This window comes from Lytechinus pictus, chromosome 9 (genome assembly GCF_037042905.1).
Source record: "Lytechinus pictus isolate F3 Inbred chromosome 9, Lp3.0, whole genome shotgun sequence".
Lineage (NCBI taxonomy): Eukaryota > Metazoa > Echinodermata > Echinoidea > Temnopleuroida > Toxopneustidae > Lytechinus > Lytechinus pictus.
Genome location: NC_087253.1, coordinates 16,891,778 through 16,918,281, shown reverse-complemented (window position 1 = coordinate 16,918,281; position 26,504 = coordinate 16,891,778). Strand labels below are relative to the sequence as shown.

The 26,504-nt window shown below is 37.3% G+C and overlaps 2 protein-coding genes across 2 annotated transcripts; both read right to left on the bottom strand.

The window, feature by feature from the left end:
- Positions 1–90: 90 nt before the first annotated feature.
- Positions 91–11,799, bottom strand: LOC135155516 (collagen alpha-1(X) chain-like). Its single transcript, XM_064104818.1, has 6 exons — positions 11,538–11,799; positions 9,822–10,367; positions 8,797–8,949; positions 6,890–7,135; positions 3,338–3,412; positions 91–2,141 (listed from the first exon to the last, which is right to left on the bottom strand). Exons 2-6 carry the CDS (start codon positions 10,348–10,350, stop codon positions 1,963–1,965), a joined length of 1,182 nt encoding a protein of 393 aa, XP_063960888.1. The 5' UTR covers positions 10,351–10,367; positions 11,538–11,799; the 3' UTR covers positions 91–1,962.
- Positions 11,800–14,293: 2,494 nt separating this feature from the next.
- LOC135155515 (uncharacterized) lies at positions 14,294–25,430 on the bottom strand. The gene is made up of 3 exons (XM_064104817.1): positions 25,096–25,430; positions 20,175–20,256; positions 14,294–18,583 (listed from the first exon to the last, which is right to left on the bottom strand). Exons 1-3 carry the CDS (start codon positions 25,129–25,131, stop codon positions 18,210–18,212), a joined length of 492 nt encoding a protein of 163 aa, XP_063960887.1. The 5' UTR covers positions 25,132–25,430; the 3' UTR covers positions 14,294–18,209.
- Positions 25,431–26,504: the final 1,074 nt, after the last annotated feature.

Here is a 26,504-nt window from a genome sequence, read left to right as displayed (position 1 = left end):
TGGGGTGGACTTGACCTTTAAACATAACCATTCTTTACTACAAGGCAACAGCAACGAAAAAAAGAACAATTACCACAACAGAAAAAGACATTAATGATTTCAATACTGATCGATTTATTAAAAAAAAAAAAAAAAGCTTGTTTTTCTAAAAGTAAAACAAATGGGTTTTGCAGAAAAGAGTAACATGCACACACAGTTTCACCCACTCGCACAACTTTAGACTCTCTTTTACACACTCACCCTCACACACGCACCCGCACACCCTCACACACAAAAAAATATTTGAATAAACCTCATTTTATGTAATAAAAACAGAAACAAAATAGAAGTGGGGATATGACATTATCAGCACACCTGATGAATATTCATGAAGACATGCCTAGAACTGTTTCATCGGAATAATGCAAATTATTGAAATTCAATAACTTTGTTATTTGTCATCCGATTTTGATCGAATTTCAGCATTTTGCTTTATGAATTTTACTCTATTTATTGATATATAAATACCTTCAGCCCGGAGCATCCCTTTAAGACCACTATAAAAAATGGCTTCAAGTGATAAGGGGGGGGGGGTAGTCTGAGCATTCATATTTATACGGCAAGCAGCTGGCCTATACTCATGATATTTCTGAAAGGTCTAAGACTATAATGAGCTAAACCCGTAATTTGATCAACTACCAGAATTGCCGTTCGGTCTACACAACACTTAACCTATTCATATAATTTCAGTCTAGGCCTACTCTATATAATGCCCAGTAGGTCTAGTCTGAATTTTTGTATTTTGTCAAATTAAAGTTCCGTTCATGAACAATTTATCTAGCCATCAAGGGCGGAAATCTCTCCCGAAAGGTAAGGGAGGGGGGGGGGGGAGCAGGGGCTGGAAAAATTGACGAGCAAAAAAAAAGAAAGGTTATCACCCCAAATGTACAAATGTAAGGTCATTTCGACCAAAATGAATTTGAAGAGCAAAAAAAAAAAAAAAAAAAAAAAGTTTATCACCCAAACATTAAGGTCATCTCGTCCAAAATACATGTCTTATTTCGATTTTGAATGATATATTTCTTTCCATCATAAACATGATAAAAGACTAATAATAGTAGGAGGGACATTTGATATCGTGTCCCCCTACTATTTTGGGTAGGGGGACGCGTCCCCCCTGGGATTTCCGCCCATGCTAGCCATCTAGACAACGTGGTGTCAGATATCAAATGAATATTAGACAAAATGGGTATAGCCCAAGCCTTATAAATGAGAATGACATAATAAAAACGCTGTTCAAAAATTTAAAACAACGCTGGTTACTATAATATGAATCGTACATAGATGTTAACAACCATGCTCAATTTATTGAAGATAAAATAGTCGAAATTAAACTTTGTAATTAAAGATTTTAAACACTAAACTGTTTAAACAACTACTGTAAGGTTCATAGTGAAATAACAGGGTAGACGAAATGGTAAATAGACAAGGTGGCAAGTTAGACAGAGTGTTTATTAGACGAATTGGACTGGTTGTCGAATGTCGAGTGGGACTAACGTACTGAGATTAGACCACACGGGCAGTAGGCAAAGCGGTTTAGACCAATTGGCAATTTACCACACTCTGAAACTAGATTGATTTCTGGGTCCCTTTCAGAGTAAAGACTTATAAAAATAACTAATAGACAATTTCTATAACAAGTTTATAATCATAATAGTCAATCAATTTGAATTATTTCAGTAGCTTTAAATTGTTATTGCAAATTTGTTATAATAACAATGAACAATTTATGAAATGGTTTCCAAGATTTTTAATCACATCTTCTAAAGTAACATGGTATTTAAAAAAGTATAGAAAGCAAAAAGAAAAGTTGTCTTGGTAACTTTAACATCGTAAGACAACAATCTTTGTAAGCACGCTTCTACACATCCACCCTTAAACTACGTGCGCCATAAACACTTTGCTTGCTAAGACGTTACACGTCTAGCCGATTCTGAACCCGGAGAACGTGGTAAATCTGTAGTGGCTGCTGTAGAGTTCGCGCCCATCGTAGAGCTGGAGCCATACCAGGTCGCCTTGGTTAAGGCTGAGGATGATGCTGTTCGTGGTCGAATCCTCTGTGTCTGTGCTCCCGTAGTCGATCACCGCTGCCTGGTGCTCACCTGTGAAAACAGTCAGACGTGCTAAGCATGCTCGTATGTAGCAATGGCCGGGGGGGGGGGGGGGGGCTAGGGGGCGGCCCCCAATACATTTTGAACACTTATCATCTTTGACACAAAAGTCACCAAAATTATGCACGAAATCCTTTAATTTCACTTGAAAAAATATGAAAGCACCCCAATCATGCCAATGAAAAACTTAATTTGTCGCTTCAGTACCTCGCTTTCCAGTTTCTTCCAATACTTAAAGGGGAATCCAGCCTTGGCCATTAAATGTTGTGTTGGGAAGGAGAAAAATAAATGAAACAGAATGGTGAAAGTTTGAAAGAAATCGGACAAGCAATAAGAAAGTTATAGCTGCTTTAAAATTGAGATCACTAATACTATGTAGATTTCAAATTGGCAACTGGGTAAGTAAATTATGATAAGGGGCAAGGACAACTTTCCCATAGGCCATGTACTTTATTATCAGGGATTAGTGGTTTTCTCCTAAGTGCCCATTCCCCTGGGGCAGTAATCTAAATATAACCCAGGTAGTATATTGTTTTATGTCCTCATGAAAGAAAAATATAATTTGAAATAAAACTTTTTGGAAAAATGACATTTTAGCCATAATATGTATTGGAGTACATGGAAGAGTAGTCTTGCCTTACATCACTATGACATCCCATATGCGGCCAATTTGAAGTCTCCATGGGTATTGTGATTACCAATATTTACAACTTTTAAAAATTCATAACTTTCTTGCTGTTTGTCCAATATTGTTCAAACTTTCACCCATCAACTTGTCTGATTTTTCTTTTCCTTATAAAAACAAGTTTTTATCTGGGTTGGATTCCCCTTTAAGCGACCCGTCCCTCCCCCCGGCCCCCGGAAAAAAATTATGCGTACGGCAATGGGGTCGATGGACCCTGCTCGCCCTAATCAGTACGAGTGAATATGCCAACCTAAATTAAAGACACAGAATTCCCACAAGACGTGCCTTGTTTAGTCGTAACTGTGCACCTTCATTGTTACATCCCAAAATGATTTTTTGTTTTACAAGTAGACCTATACTTTATACTGTGTTTTAAATGCAATTCATCTCCCCCCATTTCCTAAATATCAATGCGAATATTATATCATTTATGACACAATATTTTTCCATCATGAACACCTAGAAACTAGTACAAAAGGACAAACTTTTTGGCGAGACTTACCGTTCAGTAGTATTTGGATTAGCGGATAGTTAACTGTGGAGGACTTGTAGACATTAATCGTGAAGAAGTAGAGTCCTGAAAATGTTAAAAGAAAGGCAAGAACTGGCTGACAGAAGGCTTCGGCACTTTTCACCATATATTTCACACTGGTTCCCATTTATATATATATATATATCTAAAATGTGTTACGATACTGCAACAAATAACAAGTAAAATAATTTGAAATTTAGATTTGATTCCTATTTTTTTATAACAGGAAATATAACACTCATAAATCAATAAAACATAAATAAATATATATTGGTCTTACATGTACATCTCTTGAAGTGAAACTCTGAGTTATGATCTGATATGATGAAGTGATCTGATCTGATGAAGCGATCTAATATGATGTCCTTATATACAGATTATTCACTATTCTAGAGGTTTCTAGTATTGTCTTTAGATAGAACATTCTCCTTCTTTCTGGAGCAATCACACTCTGGAAGACTCTTGAATGACTTCGGTGAAATTTGTCGATAACATAATTAATCCTACTGTTCTTTTCACTGCAGGCTGGCTATTGTGTAGCAATCTATTGTCTGCTTTTCCCTATTAAAAAAATAACAATAATCCTTGGCCTTTAAATAGGCAAGAGGCCTGCAGAACAAAAGCTTTTACAAACACATTCTGGAATGTTCTTCAGAAGATCACTAAATAAATGAATGTAATTGCTCTTACAATTCTTCTTATATATAACACATGGCTTAAAAATATGTTTCTCAAATCTATGAACTGACATGATTATTGTGACGTCACGTGCAGCATCTACCCAAATGTATGTCATTGAGAACATACCATGCACATGAAAAAACAGAAAACAAATGTTAGCTCAGAGTTTTACTTTTGAAATTATTTCCAATGAGGGCCAAATGTGGCGTATCAAGCAAAATTTGTATAAAGTTGCGTGCGAGCGACGCGAGTGAGCAAAATTTCGACATTAATAACGAAGATAACATTAAAAAAATAATTTCATCCTTACTCTTTCCCTTTATTTATTTATTTGTTTGTTTATATATATATATATATATATATATATATATATATATATATATATATATATATATATATATATATATACATATATATATTGTAACGAAATGAATGGTTTATTTTAATTGTTAACATTGTTTCAGAACGGTGAAGAACGTAGAATAATTTTTAATACATGTATATAGTTGCATAGGGAAATTCAGTAATCGTTTGTAATCGATCATATAGGTATTTTCTTTCAGATGTATATAAACACTATTTTATTATTATTATTTTTTTTAAAAACAAGTCCACTCCTAGTTACCAATAATGCATATAGCATTTCCATTTATTTGAAAGCAGGATAAAAGAGCATTGTAGATTTATACCTTGCTCATGGGCATAGCTGCAGCGGCCGGGGATCGAACCCCGGACTTTTTCATGTATAGCCAGGCGCCTCAGACCACTCGGCCACGGCACCTCCATTTGCTGAGAAATAACGATGTTTACAAGTAGTGATAATTACTATTGCCGTTGTTGTAAAGATTTATATCATAAGTTTAACTAGTTTTAAAAGATGATCAAATTTTAGGGCTTGACAATCTCCCTCCTGTATCATGGAGCACAATCAAGTTCCATGCTCGATTACGAGCCATGCGCTATGCTTGGCAGTAAGTGGTTTCTGACCGAAACTATGTTCAATATTCATTGAAACCTGCTGCGACAGGATGAGCATGATTTCTCTTCAGAAAGATATAAGAACTGAATTACTTGATTCCTTCTTGTGGTTATTTTGTTGTAAGGAGCGACAAGTATACATGGTTGGTAAAGCAAAAGTACTGACTAGAGGAGTGAGAATACTGACTTTTCTGAGATACGGAAAATAGTGAATTTGCCGAGATACTGACAATACGGAATTAACTGAGAATACTGACATTACTGAAAATACTGAGATGAGTGAGGAAACTGAATTAAAGTACTGAAATTACTGAGATTCCGAAATGCTGAAATTATGGAGATACTAATTACTGGAATGACTGAGATAATAGAGATACGGAATGATGGAGATGTTTGAAATCCAGGAGATATAATCTAAGTTACTGAGGAGCAAAGAGTCAGAAGTGAAAAAGACGGACTTTACACCAACTGGTTGTACATGTATATTGCAGCCGAAACGAACCAGCTCGTCAGGAGAGAAAGTCGGTTCGGCTACAATATATTTCTTGTTTATATTTTATTTATTTATTCATTATTTTGTTTTGCGGGGGTGGGGGGGGCGAGCGTAGGGCACTGGGAACGATTTTTTTTACTGGGAATGCTGATGTAAATTTGAAAAGCAAAAAAAAAAAAGGATTTCACTACAAAATGATTTTTTTCAATTTTTACACATCTTCCAAAATACGTACACTGTAAAAACTGTGGTGTTAAAACTGACACCAATTTGTGTTAATAGAGGACCACACCCTGAGGTGTTAAAATAACACCCTAGAGATTGAACATAACACCAAAGAGTGTCAACACCACAGTTTTTGCTGTGTAGGGTGCTGCCTATGGAGAATAATACATAATACACGCAGCATCCCAACTTCCCAGGGCCATGGGCGAGCGCCCCCATCTGTACGCCACTGATTGCAGCTATTATAAAAGATTTTGAGCAGTTCAAATTGGTGTTTTTAAAGGTCAAGTCCAGCCCAGAAAAAATTATTTATTGTTTAAAAAAATATATACAATATTTCGTTTTTTATAGATTTGACAATGAGGACCAACTTGACTGAATCATATAGTATTAAACAATGCTAATTCCACATGTTCAGGGAGGAATTAATCGTTGTTTCACTTGACAATGAGGAGAAAAATAGAATATTCCCTATTTCATATAATAAAATACAAAACCAATGTTTTGTGAAATTAAGCAAAACTTTTAAATGTCATAACTTTCTTATTTTACATTTGATTTTGATGAAATTTTCAGCGTTATGCTTGTTTGATTTTTCTCTTTTTATTCAAGTCAACTTTTTGTTGGGGTGGACTTGTCCTTTAAACTAGGAATCAAGCCCGCCGTATATACACGATGCGACCCGAATACGAACTGATTTTTGTCCATTAGTTCCTTTCTGCGCATGATCAAAAGATTCTACGCATGATCAGAGGAAGGTCATTTGTACTAAAGTGACATGGTGGTTTAAAATCTAATGAGATAAGCACCAACTTTGATGTCTTGATTATTCATATATTCTTTTGAATTGTGGTTTTAATTTACATCCACAAAAAAACACCAATGCGTCCACGAACGACTGGTATTTCACAGTTTGCCAAGTACATTGTGTAACATGCTATGATGTGCATTCAAAGTGGGAATGCAACAAATACTTTCAAAAGTGTTCATTGATGTGCTATTCTAGTCACCTGGTCTATTCAATTTCTTCACCCTGCTATGTAAGGCAAGCTTACGTAATATCTTGCTTTGAAATCTGTCTATCATAATGAAAGAAATGAAAGGTCATTTGACCAAAATTGTTCATTAAGTAACTACGAACTTACCTGGTAAAGAGCAGTTGAATTTCCCCGTGTTGATATCGAAGTCATCATGGACGTTGACAAAGACATGCTGAAACGTCACCGTTAACGGACCGTCCGTCGCCGTCAGGCCCGAAGTCCGAGCGACGGAGAAAGCCGACGTTCCTGAACCGGGTGTGTACCGTTGCTGCGGTTGAGAGTCGCAGTTGCAGACCCCGTCGACACCGGGGTCACCCTGATCGCCTTTATACCCACGCGGTCCCCCTGGACCTGTGGTACAACAACAAACAAGAAGGTGCGACGATCTATTATACGACATGACATTTATCGTTTAGGTAGTATAGTAGTAGTAGTAGTAGTAGTCGTAGTAGTAGTAGTAGTAGTAGTAGTAGTAGTAGTAGTAGTAGTAGTAGTAGTAGTAGCAGCAGTAGCAGTATATTAGTAGTAGTAGTAGTAGTAGTAGTAGTAGTAGTAGTAGTAGTAGTAGTAGCAGCAGTATATTAGTAGTAGTAGTAGTAGTAGTAGTAGCAGTATATTAGTAGTAGTAGTAGTAGTAGTAGTACTAGTAGTAGCAGTATATTAGTAGTAGTGGTAGTAGTAGTAGTAGTAGTAGTAGTAGCAGTATATTAGTAGTAGTGGTAGTAGTGGTAGTAGTAGTAGTAGTAGTAGCAGTATATTAGTAGTAGTGGTAGTAGTGGTAGTAGTGGTAGTAGTAGTAGTAGTAGAAGTAGTAGTAGTAGTAGTAGTAGTAGTAGTAGTAGTAGTAGTAGTTACAACACAGCAAAAAAAAATGAATTGTGTATTATCCTATATACGTCTACTTCATAATCATTTACGATCATCATCATCGTCATCATCATCATCATCATCATCATTGTCATTACATATGTCATTATTGTCAATACTTCTTTCCATCAACAGCATCATCATCGTCAACGCCTTTATCACAATATGGCATCACCGTCATCACATGTACGATTATCATCACTACCACCACCACAGTCATTTATCATCACCACCATCACTGTCATCGTCATCACCACAAGCACCACCACCACCATCATCACCACCATCGCCAACATCATCACCATCATTATCACCACCATGACCATCATCGTCATTATCATCATCATCATCGTCATCATCATCACCATCATCACGAACACCATCATCATCATCACCATCATCATCATCATGACCACCACCACCACCACCATCAATATCACATCATCATCATCACCATCACCACCATCATCATTATCATCACCACCACCAACACCACCATCGCCATCACGATCAATATCACATCATCATCATCATCATCATCATCATCACCATCATCATCAACCACACTATAATCGTCATCATCATGATTATTGATATTATTTGTTCCACCAATGCCATCATCATCATCATCACTTATTCTATCTGCATCATCATCGTCGTCAACATCATCATGATCATCGCCAGCATCATCATTGTCAGCACCTTTATCATCACTATTATACTCATCATTGTCTTTATTATCATCCCCATCATCACATTTGCCATTATTGTCAATACTTTTTCTTTCCACAGCATTTTCATTGTCAACATCGTCAACGCCTTTATCACCATCATGACATCATCGTCATCACATGTATTATCATCACCATTGCCATCATTATCATCATATTCATCATCATCATCATCATCATCATCACCATCATCATCTTCATCATCATCAACATTATCTTCATCACCATCATCACCACCATCATCATTATCATCATTTTCCTTCTCCTCATCACCATCGCCATCATCATCATCATCATCATCATCAACATCGTCATCATCATCATCACCATCATCATCATCATCATCATCATCATCATCATCACCATCATCACCATCATCATCATCATCATCATCATCATCACATCCCTGATTACCTTCAATCCCCGGCATGCCCTGATCTCCAGGGGGTCCATGTCGACCAGGTATACCATGTTTGCCTACCGACCCTGACATGCCCATCATACCGTCATTCCCTGGGGATCCACGCGGGCCCTCATCACCCCTCATGCCGGGTACACCCGGTGCACCTGTAAAGGGGAAAAGTGGTAGTTCTTGTCATAAGAATTGTTGAGACAATAAAAACGCACAATTAATACCATGAATAGGTTGTAAATCCTATAAATCAAAATAATCGTATGGGTGTCAGTGTTGCTGTTTATTATGGTCTAGTGGTTACAACTCCCGTCTTAAGATGTGGGACGTGGGTTCGATTCCCAGTCATGGCGTGTTTTCCTTCAGCAAGATTTTTACCCACATTGTGCTGCACTCAATCCAGGTGAGGGGAATGGGTACCCGGTAGGAAGAAGTTCCTTTAATGCTTCAGCGCTAACATGGCAGCGCAGCTAAAACCGGGTAATAATAGCAGCGCTTTGTATCCTCAGACAAAAAGCGCTTAATAAATCCAGCTAGTATTATTATTACTATTATTGTTATTATTATTACTACTATTGTACAACATTGCTGTTGAGTCAAAAGGTAAATCCAGGATATACCAGGGGTACTAGCTTCTTATCCCAAAACAAGTTTATATAATGTAGTCCAATCACGGAAACCATTTTCGTATTAAACAAACGACAAGCTGGAAAAATAGCGTCTCTTATACATGAGGGAGGGGGAGGGGCACCTCCACTGCATCCGTGTCTGGTTGCGTGATCCCAAGATATAACTACCTTACAACGTTTGGCATGCAAAAGTTGCTAAATGACATGACATGAAGCTCATACATTAGAGTACTCAATCTCGGCCTTATACTAACATGATGCTAGAGAATCTCAATATTTCCTGGGTGCTTACAGACAAAGAAAACGTGTACGATTCATCTATAATATTTTATTTATGACTAATCAGCGATCGCACTCTCCCTTCTTGTGCTTCTGAGGAAGATCATCAGCTCACTTACCTGAGAGGCCAGAATACCCCTGCTCGCCCTTAGCTCCCTTTTCACCGGCCAAACCATCGCGTCCACTGAGTCCATTAATCCCGTTATTCCCGTGATTCCCGGGCATTCCGGGAGGCCCGCTCGGACCCATTGGACCGGGGTACCCAGGCGGGCCAGGAGGACCGGGAATTGACTTGGGTTCCGGGGCTTGGTGGCAGTTATTGCGAACGTAGTCTTGGAGATAGTCCCGATAGCTCTGCTCGGGATTGGGTGCTTGCTCGGGTTCGACAGTTTGGACATCGGGTGCCGGCGGCACTTCAGGAACTACGATGTTCGGGTTCGGGTTGACCTCGGGGTTCGGATTGACTTCGGGTTTCGGGTCAAGTTCAGGGTTCGGATTGACTTCAGGTCTCGGTACAGGTCGTTCGGATTCGGGTTGTTCGTGATAGTTCGGAGACGACACCGATGGGACGTCTTGGTCTGCGAAGACATATTGAGACACCAATATCATCAAGACTGCTAGCAATCGAGCCTTTCTCGAGGTATCCATGGCTAACCTCCTTACTCCTATGATGTGATAGCAAAATGAAATATTTATCTCCAAGTAATTTTGTCTTGAGCATTTATTGGAAGTAGAATCACAACTTCATGAAATCATGTGTATTATTACTAAGTAGTTATATCAAAAGTGATGTATAAAAAAGGGAACCTTATCTACAAGCATTCTGCTTCTAAGGTTTCCTCCACTTTTCCGTTTTTATGTACTTAAACATGTATTAATATGTAGTGATTAAGAATGCTTGCTATTTATACTTATATAGTCTACGTGTGTAATGGTTGCTCAGCTTAGTTATGTCAGTTAAGTTATCAAAGTCTTGTAACATAACGGATTTGTGGAAATAAAACCTATAAAAAAAAAAAAAAAAATGTACAGTCAATGCAACGTGATGTGAATCAGTGGAGTAATTAATAAGCTCAAAATTTTGAGGGGGCAAACAAATCGACATTTTTATTAAAAAAAACAAATCTTGTTATAGAATTTGACATAATATTCAAAAAATAATATCAAATTTCACCCTTCTCGCTTTCTTTTTCTCTTGTTTATTTCTTGGTCATCAATTTTTATCTATTTATTTGAATACTTGCATCATTCAATTTTATTTTGAAGTTGCGTTTGACCTCAGCTCTTTTTTGCAACTGGCCCCAAGCCTAACGCACTACCTTCATGCTAATCATTGCTAATACTTCGGACTATACTTCGTCAGTATATAAGCCAATCTTCCAGTAGGCCCTGCATATATGCATTCTTCTTCTTCTTTTTCTTCTTGCTGTTGTGTTGTTGTTGTTGTTCTTCTTCTTTTCCTTCTTATTCTTCTTGTTCTTGTTCTTCTCCTTCTTGTTGTTGTTATTGTTCTTCTTCTTCTTCCTTCTTCTTCTTTTTCTTCTTCTTCTTCGCATAATTATTCTAAATACCATCAAAATGGCAATTTTTGGAGCAGGAATAGTGAGATAATAACTATTATTTATGATAACCAGGCGAATGGAATAACATCACAACGTTTATTTGCTATAAAAGTCGGTTGTGCTTTCATAACACACGCTGATGCCGTTTTAAACATAAATTTAAAATAGTATTTTAGCGCGATATCTAATAAAACACTGCATCCCTTTTTCAAAGTACATTAAAAATAAAATCTTATTCGTTGAAAGAAAAAAAAGTATAAAACGATCTCTTACCTAATAGTGCGTGCCTCACCTTCAACGAAACAATGAGGTTTGCTTGGTGAAACAATGTTTTGCTATATGTCTACCAAAACAATTGGAAATCAATTTAAGAGTGGCGGTGTTTGGAGAGGGGTGCTGGAGACCGGGCAGTTTGGTATTACCCCCTAGAAAGAGTTCGGAATCTTAAAAAAAATGACCATCTTTTATGAAACATGTCACCCTCCTACACTCTCTGCTCTTGATTGATTAATTATTCATCATCGAAAAATGTGATGAATAAGGGGAAAAGAAAAGACAGAATAGACGGTAAATGAAGAAGGAAATGGGAATATAATGCACCGTATGATAAATTGAAGATTGTGATAGTGGTTAGGGTATGCAGGGAGAGATGTGCGGGGGAAAATATCGTAGATCTGCCTTCTCATTTATTAATGATTTTTCACAGAGGATGAAGATAAAAACATTAAAAATGAAAGGAAAGAAAAGGGCGTAAAAGGACAAAATAGATACCGAAGTCAAAAGCAGGGCCGTCGATGCGTTTCGAATGTGGGGGCAAGAGTGAAAAATTAGCGTCCATAATTATTACTACACAAAATTCTGCGCGAAAGTCGGGTTCAAAATGGACAATTTTGTATAGCTCCCCTATATGTAATAGTTTATTTTTGCTAAGTTTATTAGTTTTATAGTGCATTCCAATTCTTTTAAAAGCAGATTTCTGCATTACGCACTTTTCAAGTTGTCAAAATAATTGGGGGAGGGGTGGGGGCGGTCGCCCCGCACCCAAAATTAGAAGAACAAAAGAAAGAAATGAGAAGGTAGGAAATAAATAAAGAAAGAAAATAGAAATAAAGAAAGATATAATGCGAGAGAGAAAGTAAAATAGATCAAGAGCATAGAAGACGAAGTCAATTTAATATTTTCTTGTTATATTTTCTTTACGTATTGTATGCTATATACCATGGCCGCACGCAGCAGGGAAGGGGGGAGCTACCCAGAAATTTTGAAAAAAATTACAGTTTGAAATTTTGAAAAATTACAATTTTTTTCTGATTATTTTTTTTTTACAAAATTCACCAAGAGTAATGCAGAAATCATTTCACTTTACCAAGGGCAAAAGCGCCCCAATGACCAGTTTGGTCGCTTCGCTCCCTCGCTTTTGAGTTTTTTTTTTTCCGAAAAAAATTATGTGTCCTGCCCCCCAGCAAAAAAAAAATAATTCTGCGTACGGCCATGCTACATACACAGTGAGAAAAACTATCAATAAACCGTTTCCCTTCAGCAGCAAAAATTCCAGATACGCCCTTCTGATTGTATTCTAAAGGATATGATGGCATCGCGGAAACATACCAATCGCTCCCACTTCCTGGCTCACCAGACGCCGTCCTTCACGGGGTGATGTTGAGGTTATAGTCCGAAGTTAACCCTAACATCACCACTAACATCACATCTTGTTTGAAAGCTAAACAAGATTAGAGGGCGGGGGGGGGGGGGGTGTATGATCTCGGTCGTTGACCCCGCGATCGTGACGAAAATGACAGCGACATATTTGCAATTGTTCGTCCGGTGCAACTCTTCGGATGATCTGCTGTCCCAGCCCACCAACTTTTGACAAAAGCCTCTCAGCTCTCCATTGTGATTTTAATTGGATTTTCAAAGGAATTGATGCGTTGGAGAGAGTTTTCCCGTAGTAAATGCGAAAACCACCTTGTATATTCATGGTATTGCTCTTGCGATAACGGTTGTATAAAAGCAATCGCACCATCAATATTGTGAAAGGGGCTTTAAGCTTGTTTGCATTATTATGTTCGTTGGCCGTAGCTCCTTCTCTCGCGGTAATGCTATTTACGTCATTAAAAATTCAACATAATTGTATAGGAAATAAAGTTTAAGAATTGTTCAACGGTTGTTGTAAAGAAGACAATGGACAAGATGATATCTGTATTATTTTGTCATGATTTTATTGTATTATCCATTGACTTCTTCTAACTATATGTTTTATCAAAAGAAAGTAGAATATGAACTATGTCATTAATAATCCATATTGATTAAAGGTCAAATTCTTAACATTACATAGAAACAAATTACACATTTCCCCCTCTGACACTCCCCAAAGATTTCTCCTATCTTTCTAACGTATAGTTTCGCTCAAGAGAGGGCGGCATTTTTTTACCATCTTCATCAAAATTGACCACTTTCGAAATATACCGGTATACGGCATGGAGTCAGGTTTAATCAACATTATCTGTAATAAAAACGATGGTTTAATAAATGAACAAGTCTTTTTGTTGCAGAACATAAAGTTCTGCTACCCGAGGCGGGAGGCGGGGCAGGAGGGGTGTCCCTCTTTTGATCAAAGGTTATCCACTGTTACTTTCCTTGTGATGAGAAGCCCCGCCCCTTATTCACTCACTTTTATGCCCTCCATTTTGAATGAGTAAATCTACTTCCCATTTACTTTTTTTTGGGGGATAGGCCTACCGTTTTGAAAGTGACAATCTTAATCTATATTGTCTCTTTGGCTTGTCAACAAAAATTGCCATTCAAAATCAATAAGTTTTTTGTGCCCTCGGTCTTTCATTATGAAATCCTGTACCCTACTCCTAACTTTACTTTATTTTTGATCAAAGTAGTCCCTCTTGTCTCGAATGCATTATTATTCAAGGCCAACTCTTGCCTAACATCAAGTGGTCTGATAAATTGTTTAAATGAAATTCAATCATACGTACACGACACCTTCATAAAAACATGACGAAGAAAACATTAAGAAGTGTTTTAAGCAAAACCTTTATCATTTTAATTTCTACCCTAAATTTAAACACTTTAAATTCATGGGCGGCGGAGCGGAGGATTATTCTTTGTTCAAGGGGGGGGGGGGGGATCTATTGTTGCATCCCCCAAATTACAAAAGATAATCCTATACTCCACCACCCATGAAAAATTTGAAATGTTTGGAGCGTATTACAAATTGGCTTCATCATTATTTTCCAATAGGCATTTATTTTTTTCGATAGATATACATACTTTTTCTATTGACATAAACAATAAATTCCCAAACACACAAAACCATAGTACATCATATAGTATTAGTGATGTATCTATAGTGTTCTTTATTAACATCAGCACTGGAAGACCGTGGAATAAACTAAGACGTGTACACTGTAGAAGTGTATATATGAAGAACAACATCAGTCCGTTTTCTTGGAGGACCAAATCCTTGGGCGTTAAACCGTGAAATTTGAATGTAACACGAAAACAGAATGGGCTATAATAACACCATAACAACAATGGGTGTGAAATCAAGTGTAAAATGGTTGATGTGGCCATAATGTTAAAGTAATGATCCGGGTTGAAGATATTTTTGTCTCATATATCTCAATAAATTTGAGATATCACAAAGCAAAATGCTGAAAATTTGATCAAAATCGGATAACAAATAACGAAGTTAATGAATTTTATATATTTCCATTATTCCAGTGAACAGTTATGGTCTTGGTATGTCTTCATTGATATTTATTGGGTAGGCTGATGATGTCATATCACCACCTGTTCTTTTGTATTTTATGAAATTACATTATTCAAAAAATTTCTACCGAGAACTTTCATTGCTGCAACTTATTTCATTATAAAGGAGACACATTTATGAAAAAATGAAACAATCATGATGTCATGTAATAACATAAGAAAAAGGAAAGTGGGGATGTGACATCATCAACCCACCTAATGAATAATCATGAAGGCATGCCAAGAACTGTTTCACCGGAATAATGCAAATCTTTAAAATTCAATAACTTTGTTATTTGTTATCCGATTTTAATGAAATTTTACTCATTTACTTAGATATAAAATTTGTCGGCCCGGAGCATCCCTTTAACTCCTGCGAAGTAGTATAAGCACCACAGTGTTTGCATGGCGGCACACCATGGGTGTCGTTCGGTGTTCATGGTGGGGGGGGGGGGGGGGGGAGGGGGGTGGATGAGCATGGCCATACGCAATTCTTTTTCCGGGGAGGGGGGCAAGGCGAATGACAATTTTTGAAGAAACTCGAAATGAAGGGGGGAATGAAGCGACCTAGGCTAGGTGTCATGAGGGCGTTCTTGTATTTTCAAAAGTGAAGTTGATATTGTGTACACTTCTGGTGAATGGAAATTTTCGGTAAAAAAGTTTTAGTTTTCAAAATGGGGGGGGGGGGGGGGCAACTGCCTCTTTCCCCGGCTTCGTACGGCCATGTGTGTTTGCAGTGTATCCACATATACTGGAATATGGAGATCTATATCATACCATATTATTTGGATTGAAATAAAATCTCGCAAAATGAATTCGTAAATCCTATGCAATATTGTGCCAATTTTGTGGCACTAATATACACAGACTATGTACACTTTAGGCACAAGACTTGCCGAAGACTATTCCATGATATTCCTTATGAATAGCGAGTATTGCGCACAGAGAAAGATCCTCGTATTATTATCATATTGTCATCATTATTATATCACAAAAATTTAGCTGGTACCCCATCACTATCTAATATTTGGCAACAAATCTTTAAAAAAGCGGACATACTGAAGCTTTTCGACATGCATACATCTGCTATACCTACAATTAACATATTCATGAAAAAAAAAAGAAAATGAAAAATATTGAGAAACTATACGGAAAGTTACAAACAAGAGGAACAAACATTTACTCTCACCCTTTGGTATAAACGCATAAACATGATCAAGCATTTTCTCTTTGAACAAATTAATGTCTGCTATATTTTAACCGCATTCCTGTATCATAAGGCTTTATAAGCTGTAATGACTACGTGATCAGGCCTGCAATTAAAACTTCACATGAAAACAAGCAAATTAATGCGGGTAATATCATATTTCATGAAAGATATATGGAAGTACATGAACCAGCATCTATAATATGTTTATAAAAACTGCAAAGGCATAACGCAATAGACAACTACACTTTTCACTACCTAAAGTAATAAAATTAGTTTCGTAGTACATAATAAATAAATAATTGAACATAATATGACAAGGTGGATAAATTGCACTTTCTCTTTGTTATAACACTCTTACTTTATGCTGAGTCAAATTTGACTAGAAAATTTGGAGTTTTGGGAGCCAACTTCGTACGAATTAATCACTTATTATGCTGGTTCTCGTGCCGCACAATTCTGAGACAAATTAATTCAGAAATTCGAGTCACTTTGATTCGAATAATAGTTGACTGCAAGCCGTCGCCTTGCCAGCTCGATTTTGATTAGAGAAAGAAAATATGGATACAAAAAATATTAGCTTTCCATCATTATATTCAACGCTTTTGTTTCAAATACACATAGTAAAACAAGATTCGTATTTATTCGTATTCTAGTAACAATATAGAACAGAAAGAACGACAATGATCTATTTCATGGTAGCTAAGTGTTTTCAATCAAGAGGTTATACACTTGCTATAAAACCAAGCGTAAAGTACTGAATCAACCGCAGGTCCAAGGCCAGGGGGAGGGGGGGGGGGGTGGGGGTGGGGTGGCGAGGCTCTATGAAGGTAGGAATTTTTTTTTTGGGGGGGGACTTTGTAGTTTGCTTGTCAATTTTTCTTGTGGATAAACAAGCTCTTTTGGTGCGATAGCCTTTTTTGCTTAAAAACTATTCAAAAGAAAATCGATCATTATCTGTCATTATAATCCTAGATTCGCCCAGCAAGAATTACTATCATGACTAGGCCCAGGACCTTTGCCTCTGACTATGAATAAACCCTTTTGGGCACTGAGCAGTGGCGTACCTAGGATTTTCCACAGGGGGGGCAAAACCGTTCGCCGAAAAATTTGACAAGCAAAAAAAAAAAAAGGTCTTCAAGCTCGTCAGGGGGGGGGGGGGCAAAATAGGTATTCAAGCTCGTCAGGGGGGGGGGGCAAAATAGGTTTTCAAGCTCGTCAGGGGGGGGGAAGGGATACGTCCTTTGCATGGGTTGTGACTCGTCAGGGGGGGCAGACTGCCCCCTGCCCCCCCCGTAGGTACGCTAGTGGCACTGAGTCTGCCGAATACACGCCAATATAGTCATAACCTAATGTGGATGTCAAGTATACCCTTCTTTCACTTTCTAACCGTTCCGAGGAAAGGCTGATAATACCAAATGCACCACGCGAAAACATCAGTGATAAAGTATAACCTACAATTCATAGTAAAAAAAGTCAAATAAAACTTGAATATTTAAATATATTCCTTTCTTTATCAACATGTTAAGAGGTGACCCTGCCGTAATTTTATTTACGATTTCTTACAGGAGTATTCCTCGATCCATGAAGCCGACGTCGACAATGTTGAATGATCCTGACAAAAAAATCTCGGCAAATCAATTACCTGTAGACCTAGCGTTCACAGATTCATTTAACTTGAAAGTTTTCGAGTGGCAATTCGTTATGTTGGTCGTAACAGGCCTGAACTTTACCGTGTCTAGCAAATGGTATGTAGTCATGAAAATTACGCTCTTTAGGTCAGAACGAATCTTTAGCAAACATGTGCCATACGAAACTTTTTAGTCGAACAAACTTCATTTTCTCATAAGTGGAAGATCAAAATGTGAGTCTTCAGAAGTTCCTTACAGTTTTGTAGTATCTGTTGAAGTTAAAGACTCTTACATTGCCAACAAATTGTGACGTCACGTCAAGATGTTGCCACACCTTTGACACTCCTACCATGTCTGCTTACTCTCTTTCTTCTTGCTGTCCATGCGTTTCTTTCTCACCAGTGCTTCCTTGGAGCTCTTCTTCGGCATCATCAGCATCTCATCATCGTCGAGACCGTCATCGCTGTCGTCGGAAATCATATTCATGCTGAGGTCGTCGACCTCGGCTCGCTTCCTCATCGCCTTCGGAATCTTCGGAGACTTCTGCATCTTGTCGGCGACGTTCTGTCCCGCCCTGGTGATTCCTGCGCCGATGCCTGATGCAGCACGCTTAACGCTGCCCATGCCGTAACCGAGAGCCTCCGAAGCTGTGAGGTACATTCCTGTCGAGACTCGACGGACGGCGTCTAGTTTGGTCTGCTCGGCCGGTATCGTCAACTCTAAAGAAAAATAAATGGAGCATTTTTCAAATTTAACAATTTCTTCTAGCAGTTTTAAACATGTTTCACTTATAGACATGTTAAACATCGACGATGCATATTTTATGTGGCTGTTTATGATATTATAGGGCGTATATATCCTGCCGTTGTTGACCCTTCTTTGGATATATGCCTGTAATGACATTCTTCACCATATACATGACGCAATATTTCACGCCCTGAAGCCTGAGAACTACATTGTAGAGGTATTTTTTTACGGAGGTAGGAAATTAACAGACCGAAAATAGGCATGCAATAATTAAGAAGGTTGTTGCATGTAGGTGTGTTCAACGCTTCCCGACCAATTTTGCATTCTTTAACTAAAGGTAGTCAGTGTTAACCAAATAATATCGAGTTATCGGCCTTATAAGTTGATCATGTCGACGTGATTTAAATAGTACTATTACAGGTGTTTGCAAATTATTCGACTGATGGATATGTATTTTTTTAAACCATATTCCAGTACTTGTTGTAGTTTATACTTTTTGTTGTTACAATATATCAATGTTTTATACTAACAATAGGACCACATTGGAAATAAGCCTTTCGGCTTTCACGGGCTATCCTGTCACGGTATTCTTCAATTTCATTAAAATCACCTGTGATATTCTTGGCGAATAAAATCAATCAATCAATCAATAAAAGGTCAAGTTCATCCTTACAAAACCGTTACATTGAATAATGAAGAAAATCAAATAGGCATAACTCCGAAAGTTTAATAAAAAACAAATGTTAAGAAAGGCTTGGCGATGGATATAAGCTGAAGAATTAAGCCGTGGAGTTCAAATTGAATCCGTTGGCCTTGTGAGAGGACCGCACCAAGCATTTGCACCGTATAGTCGAGTGTATGCTGAACAGCAATTAGTGCTCCTCATTTTGTGCTAAAATATATCGAACGTTTAGTTAAAGTCCCACGAGAATGCCGTGTGAGAGAACTGCACCAAGTATTTTACACCAGTGGTAAAGCCACGTTGACAGTTCAACATCAATTGATGTCATTTCTGTTAATATATCAACATTATTTGGTGATATATTCGAGAGGCTGAGGGTGTGGTTCTCTCTCAAAACAGCGATCTTTTTACACCATATAGTTTGTGGGTAAACTGCCGATTTGTCTATTGCCAACTCCCCACTCATCACATGGTCTACCTTCATTTAGTTTAATGCCATTTCGTCCATCAACATTTTGTCTAACAACCAATGTAGTCCAATAAACATTGGTCCAATAATCACTTCGTCTAATCACCAATTCATCTATGATCATTTCGTCTCATAACCAGTTGGCCTGATACCCATTTTCTTTACATTATTTTCGCCCAATTAACACTGAGTCCAATTAGACCAAATGGTATATGGACTACTAGTATATGGCTATTTGACCAACTGGTTATTAGACGAAATGGCGAGTGGACGAAATGGAAATTAGACCATGTGGATAGTGAACGAACTGATGGTAGACCAAATGATAGTAGACGAGTTGGTAATTGGACGAATTGGCATTAGACCAATTGGAAATAAACCAGTTTTTGCAGGGTATGTTTAGCCGTATTACCTGGTGATCCTGGCCCATCTTTAGAGCTGTTTAATTGGTTTTCGAAGTCATTCTGTTCACCATGCTCTTTATCCAATTCGTTCTGAAGTAATTACAAAATTGAAACATATATACAGTGGTGCTAAAAAGTTTGTGAACCCCACCACACTGCAAAAACTCCGGTGTTGATTTACACCAGCTCGGAATCTATATATAATTACGTTCACACCAGACAAGAACGACAACACCAGTTTGGAATAAAAACCGATGCAGTTTTAATACTAATTGGTGTTGCGCCTATCTGGTGTTAGACCAAAACCAAACTGGTGTTGTTTAACACTTTTCTGGTGTGGACAAACAGTAGACTCCGGGCTGGTGTTAAATTAACACCGGTGTTTTTGCAGTGTAGGAAATGCACTCCTTCATGCTGAGTGTTGAATGTTAGTAGACAACAACACTATACAATGTCCGGTGAGCCCAGAGAAACAAACTTTATTAAATGTAATATTATCACCTGACTTCACAATTAAATGTCTATAAGATGTCAGAACCTGAACACTTTATATATGTTCATTTTCTGGTGGGGTTCACTAACTTTTCCGCACCACTGTATACAATGCGAAGTTACAAAGGAGAAAAACATATCATGTTTAATACGTCACTGACACGCCAGATGGAGGCATGCATGGTAAAATATTTACTCGTTTATTTTGAATCCATTTTTATTGATTCTTTTCCATTTAATTTCATAGATTAGATGCATGGACTTATAACTGAATCAAAAGCATCATCAGAAACCGTAACGATAATCCCCTATTTTTTACGGTTACTTTTAGTTTTAAAGCAGAAATTATTCCTTTATATTCCTTCACTGTAAAAACACCGGTGTTGATTAAACACCAGCCCATAATCTATATATCCACAACAGACAAATGTTAAACAACACCAATTAGTATTACGGCATCGGTTTGATTCCAAAGTGGTGTTGTGTGGACATATATAGATTCCGGGCTGGTGTTAAATCAACACCGGAGTTTTTGCAGTGATGTTAGTATACTGAAGATGCAACTAACTGTGGTTTAGGATTTGAGATGATTGAAATTAAATGAAACGACTTTTTGGAAAATTATCCAAGTTTGTTAATATATTTTTTCAGTTTTAAAGGAGATAAAGGGAAAATGTATACTTGCATGAGGGCATATACCGCGCTCTATATATGCTTACACCGCATTATTGCTCTGTCTTAAACTAGATTTCACGCGTACATCATGGGCTTAAATAATAAATTCAGAGGCACGAACAATATATTAGAGTGGTAGAATATCGATAGAGTGAATGAGCGACACTTGATTGTTCGCCAAGCGTTTCAATAAAGAAAGTCAAATTCCCCAGAATGAAAACAGAAAATATATATAGTTCGAATCAATTTCGATCATTATGTTATTATTGATTTACCTCTCATTTTTTTCTTCTCTAAATTGAGTATTTTTCACGATTGTGAATTATGCGTAGAATATGAAACTGACGTTGGCCCGAACCAAAGGATCGATTGAATTGATTGATGTTTCGTCACAAAACCACATGCATTTTACAATTTCGGCTCTAATCATCGTGCCGGACAGCTCAGTCACACCAGCGAACCTGACTCCAGACCGATCAAAGCTATTACGTTATTTGCAACGGCACGCCGTTGATCAGTTTGGAAGGGTAGTATTCGTGTGACTGAGGCACGAGTCCTCGGTGTAATGCATGCATACCATTTACATGATGGTGTGTACTCACAAGGGAATGGCAAATTTGTCCAGAGATTTTAGTTCCTATCTGATGTTTGATTAAAAAGACAAACAATGATCCATTCAGCTCCGTGTTCTTGAAATGTCAAGTGTATACTGTCGGATATAAAGCTATTAGATGAATGAGCGTTTTCCTAGCCCTATGTTTATATATAAGGCAATAATATTGAACGTAATTATGGGAAGAACTTGGTTATTAAAATGAAAATATTATGAATGATATCATTGATTTAATCTTTTTTACAAACTTTGCCCAATAAATTTGGATATCGTACTACTAGTACTTTTCACTACTACTACTACTACTACTACTACTACTACTACTACTACTACTACTACTACTACTACTACTACTACTACTACTACTACTACGACTACTACGACTACGACTACGACTACTACTACTCCTACTACTACTACTTCTTCTTCTGCTACTTCTACTACTACTACTACTACTACTACTCCTACTACTACTACTACTACTACTACTACTACTACTATACTACTACTACCACTTCTACTACTACCACTACTACTATCACTACTACTACTACTACTACTACTACTACTACTACTACTACTACTACTACTACTACTACTACTACTACTACTACTACTACTACTACCACTACTACTACTACCACTACTACTACTACTACTACTACTACTACTACTACTACTACTACTATTACTACTACTACTACTACTACTACTACTACTACTACTACTACTACTACTACTACTTCCAATACTACTACTAAGTTACTACTTCTACTGCTATTAGTACTGTTGTTAGTACTGCTATTAGGCCTACTATTACATTTACTCGTAGTCAGGGATAATATTGAAATGACAAAATGCTCTAATGATTCAATTTTAATGAATATATTAAAACACCCAAACGTCGTATGGGTAAATTTCCATGATTATTGAGTAATGGGTTGAAAATTTCGCTGTGTTTGATTAGCTTTCCCCACAAAAAGATCCCCTTTCGATAAAAAAATCATGTGTTGGGTAAAACCTGATTAGACTTAGAGTGCAGTCATTAAAAATTAAATGTAAATGACATTAGTAATAAATAGGATCTATACACCTAGAGAACTGTATATCAAAAGACTGTGAGTGGATTTTTGATAAAGCATGAATGAAATTCGTATTTGCTTATTTCTGAATCGAGGTGTATATAATTTTGAAAACAAACGAGTAGAAATTTCTGCCACAGAATAAATGCATGTATATTATAAACTCGCTATAAATGGCGTCATCTGGTGCCTTCCCACACGGCTGATCACGTGTTAAATACCCCAAATATGCATTGTGACGTGTGATAACAGGGGTTGCTTCCACGAAAAAGACTTGGTGTAATTTAGTTGTTTTGTTGATAACGCAGGCATTAAGGTTGATATGATATTCATCGTTTCAGTTGGTTTGCGATCGATATATATAGCTTCCGTGAAACCTTTCCCAAAGGTCTGTTTTTAACGAACGCTCGTCTGGTGCAGCATTGCCCCAATTAATATGCAGAAATCAGGTCTATTTTCAGAGGAGTCTCCGTTCTTATTATGTTATAGTATGGTTGATTAGATATAGTGGTCGGGTCTCTGAGTGACGTCACAATACTGATTATGATGTACGATGGTTATTGTTGAGAATATTGGTTTTGTCGTATCTTATCGTCGAGGTACTTCCTTGAGAATAGTTATCAGATTTTAAATGTGTACAGACTTAAAGAAAATATTTTTTTTTTAGTTTATGGCGATATGGGAATAAAAACAAAATATATATTTCGTATTGTGCTTCAGTGACTTTGATGACTTGATATGATAACTCGCTTTCTATAAGAATTTAAAGCTAAATTTCAGTTTCATTCTAATATAGCTTGACATGGTTAATGTGATAAAGAATATTCAAAGGATAAAACGATAAAACTGAGAAAAATATCTATCGTCTATTCGAAAGAGATCGACATACATGAACATGGAGATCGTATGGATCTTACAAGTCATGTATTTTGATTTGATTTATTATTTCTTCTGCATCCATAACATTGGTATAATACATTTTTTCATAACATAATAAACATAATATGCTAGCATTTTTGGCATGAATCATAAATAAAGAGTATTAAAAAGATAATTTCAGACAAAAATGATTAACTATATGATATTTACAATTTGCAGGAGAAGGATTGTCATCATAAGCAGATTGCTTGAAAAATGTAGGCCCTATACGTTGGGTGGATTGTACTGCTTTACTTTTGAGAGCTTAGGTTGGTAAAATATACGGGGGAAATATGAAGGAAGTGGTAATATGACAGAGAGAGATAGAGAGAGGGAGGGGAGGGGGAGAAAGAAGGAGAGGGGAGGGAGAGAGAGAGAGAGAGAGAGGGGAGAGAGAGAGAGAAAGAGAGGGATAGGGGGAGGGGGAAGAGAGGGAAAGAGAGAGATGGAGAAAGAGGGGGGGGGGGGGCAACGAGAGAGGTATATAAAAGAATGAAAATACATTCGACCCATGCACCATTGAATACGATTTGATGTGGCATATAAACACGATAAAGTTGAATTCAAGGACCTTTTAAAGAGTAATCGAGGCTACTTAACAATAGCTGTTTTGTTGATATGCATCAATGACTACATCCTGTGTGTAATTTCACCTAAATGTTACTTTGGAAAATTGGCAATGAGATTCTTCTGAAAAAAACGTGATCAAATCAACAAGACCGTATATATACAAGCCGATCTAATCTAAAAGCTATTATATACAAACTTAAAGCGATTCAAAATGTATCATGCTTACGATAATGACGACTGAACGGCTATAAAGCTTTAGGATAATTCGACTTCAAAGCATTTGAACTTATGATGGGGGCAGAACGGGGGGGGGGGGGGATTCAGAAAAGAGCAAAACAATTTCAATAGATTATGCACATATTGAATTGAATTGAATTTATATATTTATCTTTTGATAGGCACACATGATATTTCCTAGTGAGAAAATACCATGCAATACACCATTTCGAAATGGTCTTTAGAATATCGGCGAAAGCTGAAAACCACTTTATCTGAAAAAAATAATAATAATCAAATCCCTGAAACCTTCCCTACTTATACTGCGCATTATGGCCTACGTCCATGTCAAGGCTCACTTACCAAAATGTCACAATTTCTTTCCATTGCGGCAGTCATAATTGCATCCCGTTTCTAACGTCGCCAGAGCAAACTATCTCGATTCTCACTTTTCTGCTGAATTCATTATTCTTCACTAAATCAGCAACTGCATTTTCGTGGCGCTTTGGGATTCGCCACCAGAGCTACTCATCGACATCAGTCAAAATAACAATATTCTGTGCAATAGTCTCTTGTCCCGGATCGCCAAAGTATTCCCGCATTTCAATTAGCTTAAATAGTGCTGCTTATTACTCCATATTATCAACACAACTTACACCTGTTATGCAAGTAAACACTGTAAGATTTCCGTATGCAATATCTGAATATTATCCGAACGTGTCGTCATCTGTGCGTGAAGCGCGCTCGTTCGTTATAGTATTATACGTGAAGCCTATTACGCATCTTATAGGAAAATGGTATCACGGAGGCATAGCTGTCATTATTACCATTATAAATAATAATAATACAAAATCGATGTATATAGTAAGATTTTACACGTAGCAAAAATGATCTTGTTCATGGATCATGCGTCGCGTCTGCGGGGGTTTGTGGGTGGGTGGAGATTGGGTTTGGTCGAGCGGGTTTTTAAAAATCGTGATCGAAATCTGAGAGTTTAATGATGATAATTTTGAATAATTATATTGAAAGAATATTGAGATTCGCCCTTCCATTTTTAAAGGAAATATTTACGACGTCAATGTAAAAAAGAAAATGCTCTTCGTTGATAGTCCTCATTAACCCCCTCCACTATGTTTTTTTCTTCTTTATTCTCTCTTTTATTATTTTGTTGGTTATAAAAAAATATAAGGGGGGGGGGGGGTCCAATGGCCTGCTTTTGCTCAGCTCCTATAGTCCTACCAGTTATCAAGCTGGAACGTCTTCAAGACACGTTTAGACATTATTTTGTTAGCTCTTTTAGTGAGCCCATCTTCAGGAAGATATATTTGCTTTGCAATGAGTCAACACCAAGACTATTTACAGATAGCCATTGTGAATATTCATTAACTGCCATGTAATGAATATTCAACAACTTCATCAACTATATTGCTGTCTGTATATAAATGAATTGTATTGCAAATAAGGAACTTGTCCCTCTATTGTTTATCTTACACATTCAACGGTGTGACTGTATTGAAATCACGGGTGGATCCAGGATTTTACAAAGGGGAGAGGGGGGGGGGGGACATTTTGACAAACCACCCAAAAAAGTTTCACCCATAATTTAAAGTCATTTCGTCCAGGAAGAACTGACAAGCTCAAAATAAAAGGGGGGGGGGCACTTGTGTCAGAACGGTATATTTACATTACGAATTTTGGATCTGTCACAGCAATGGTACTTCCAGATCTGTCGGCCGCGTTTGACACCGTAGACCACACCCTAATTATTAACA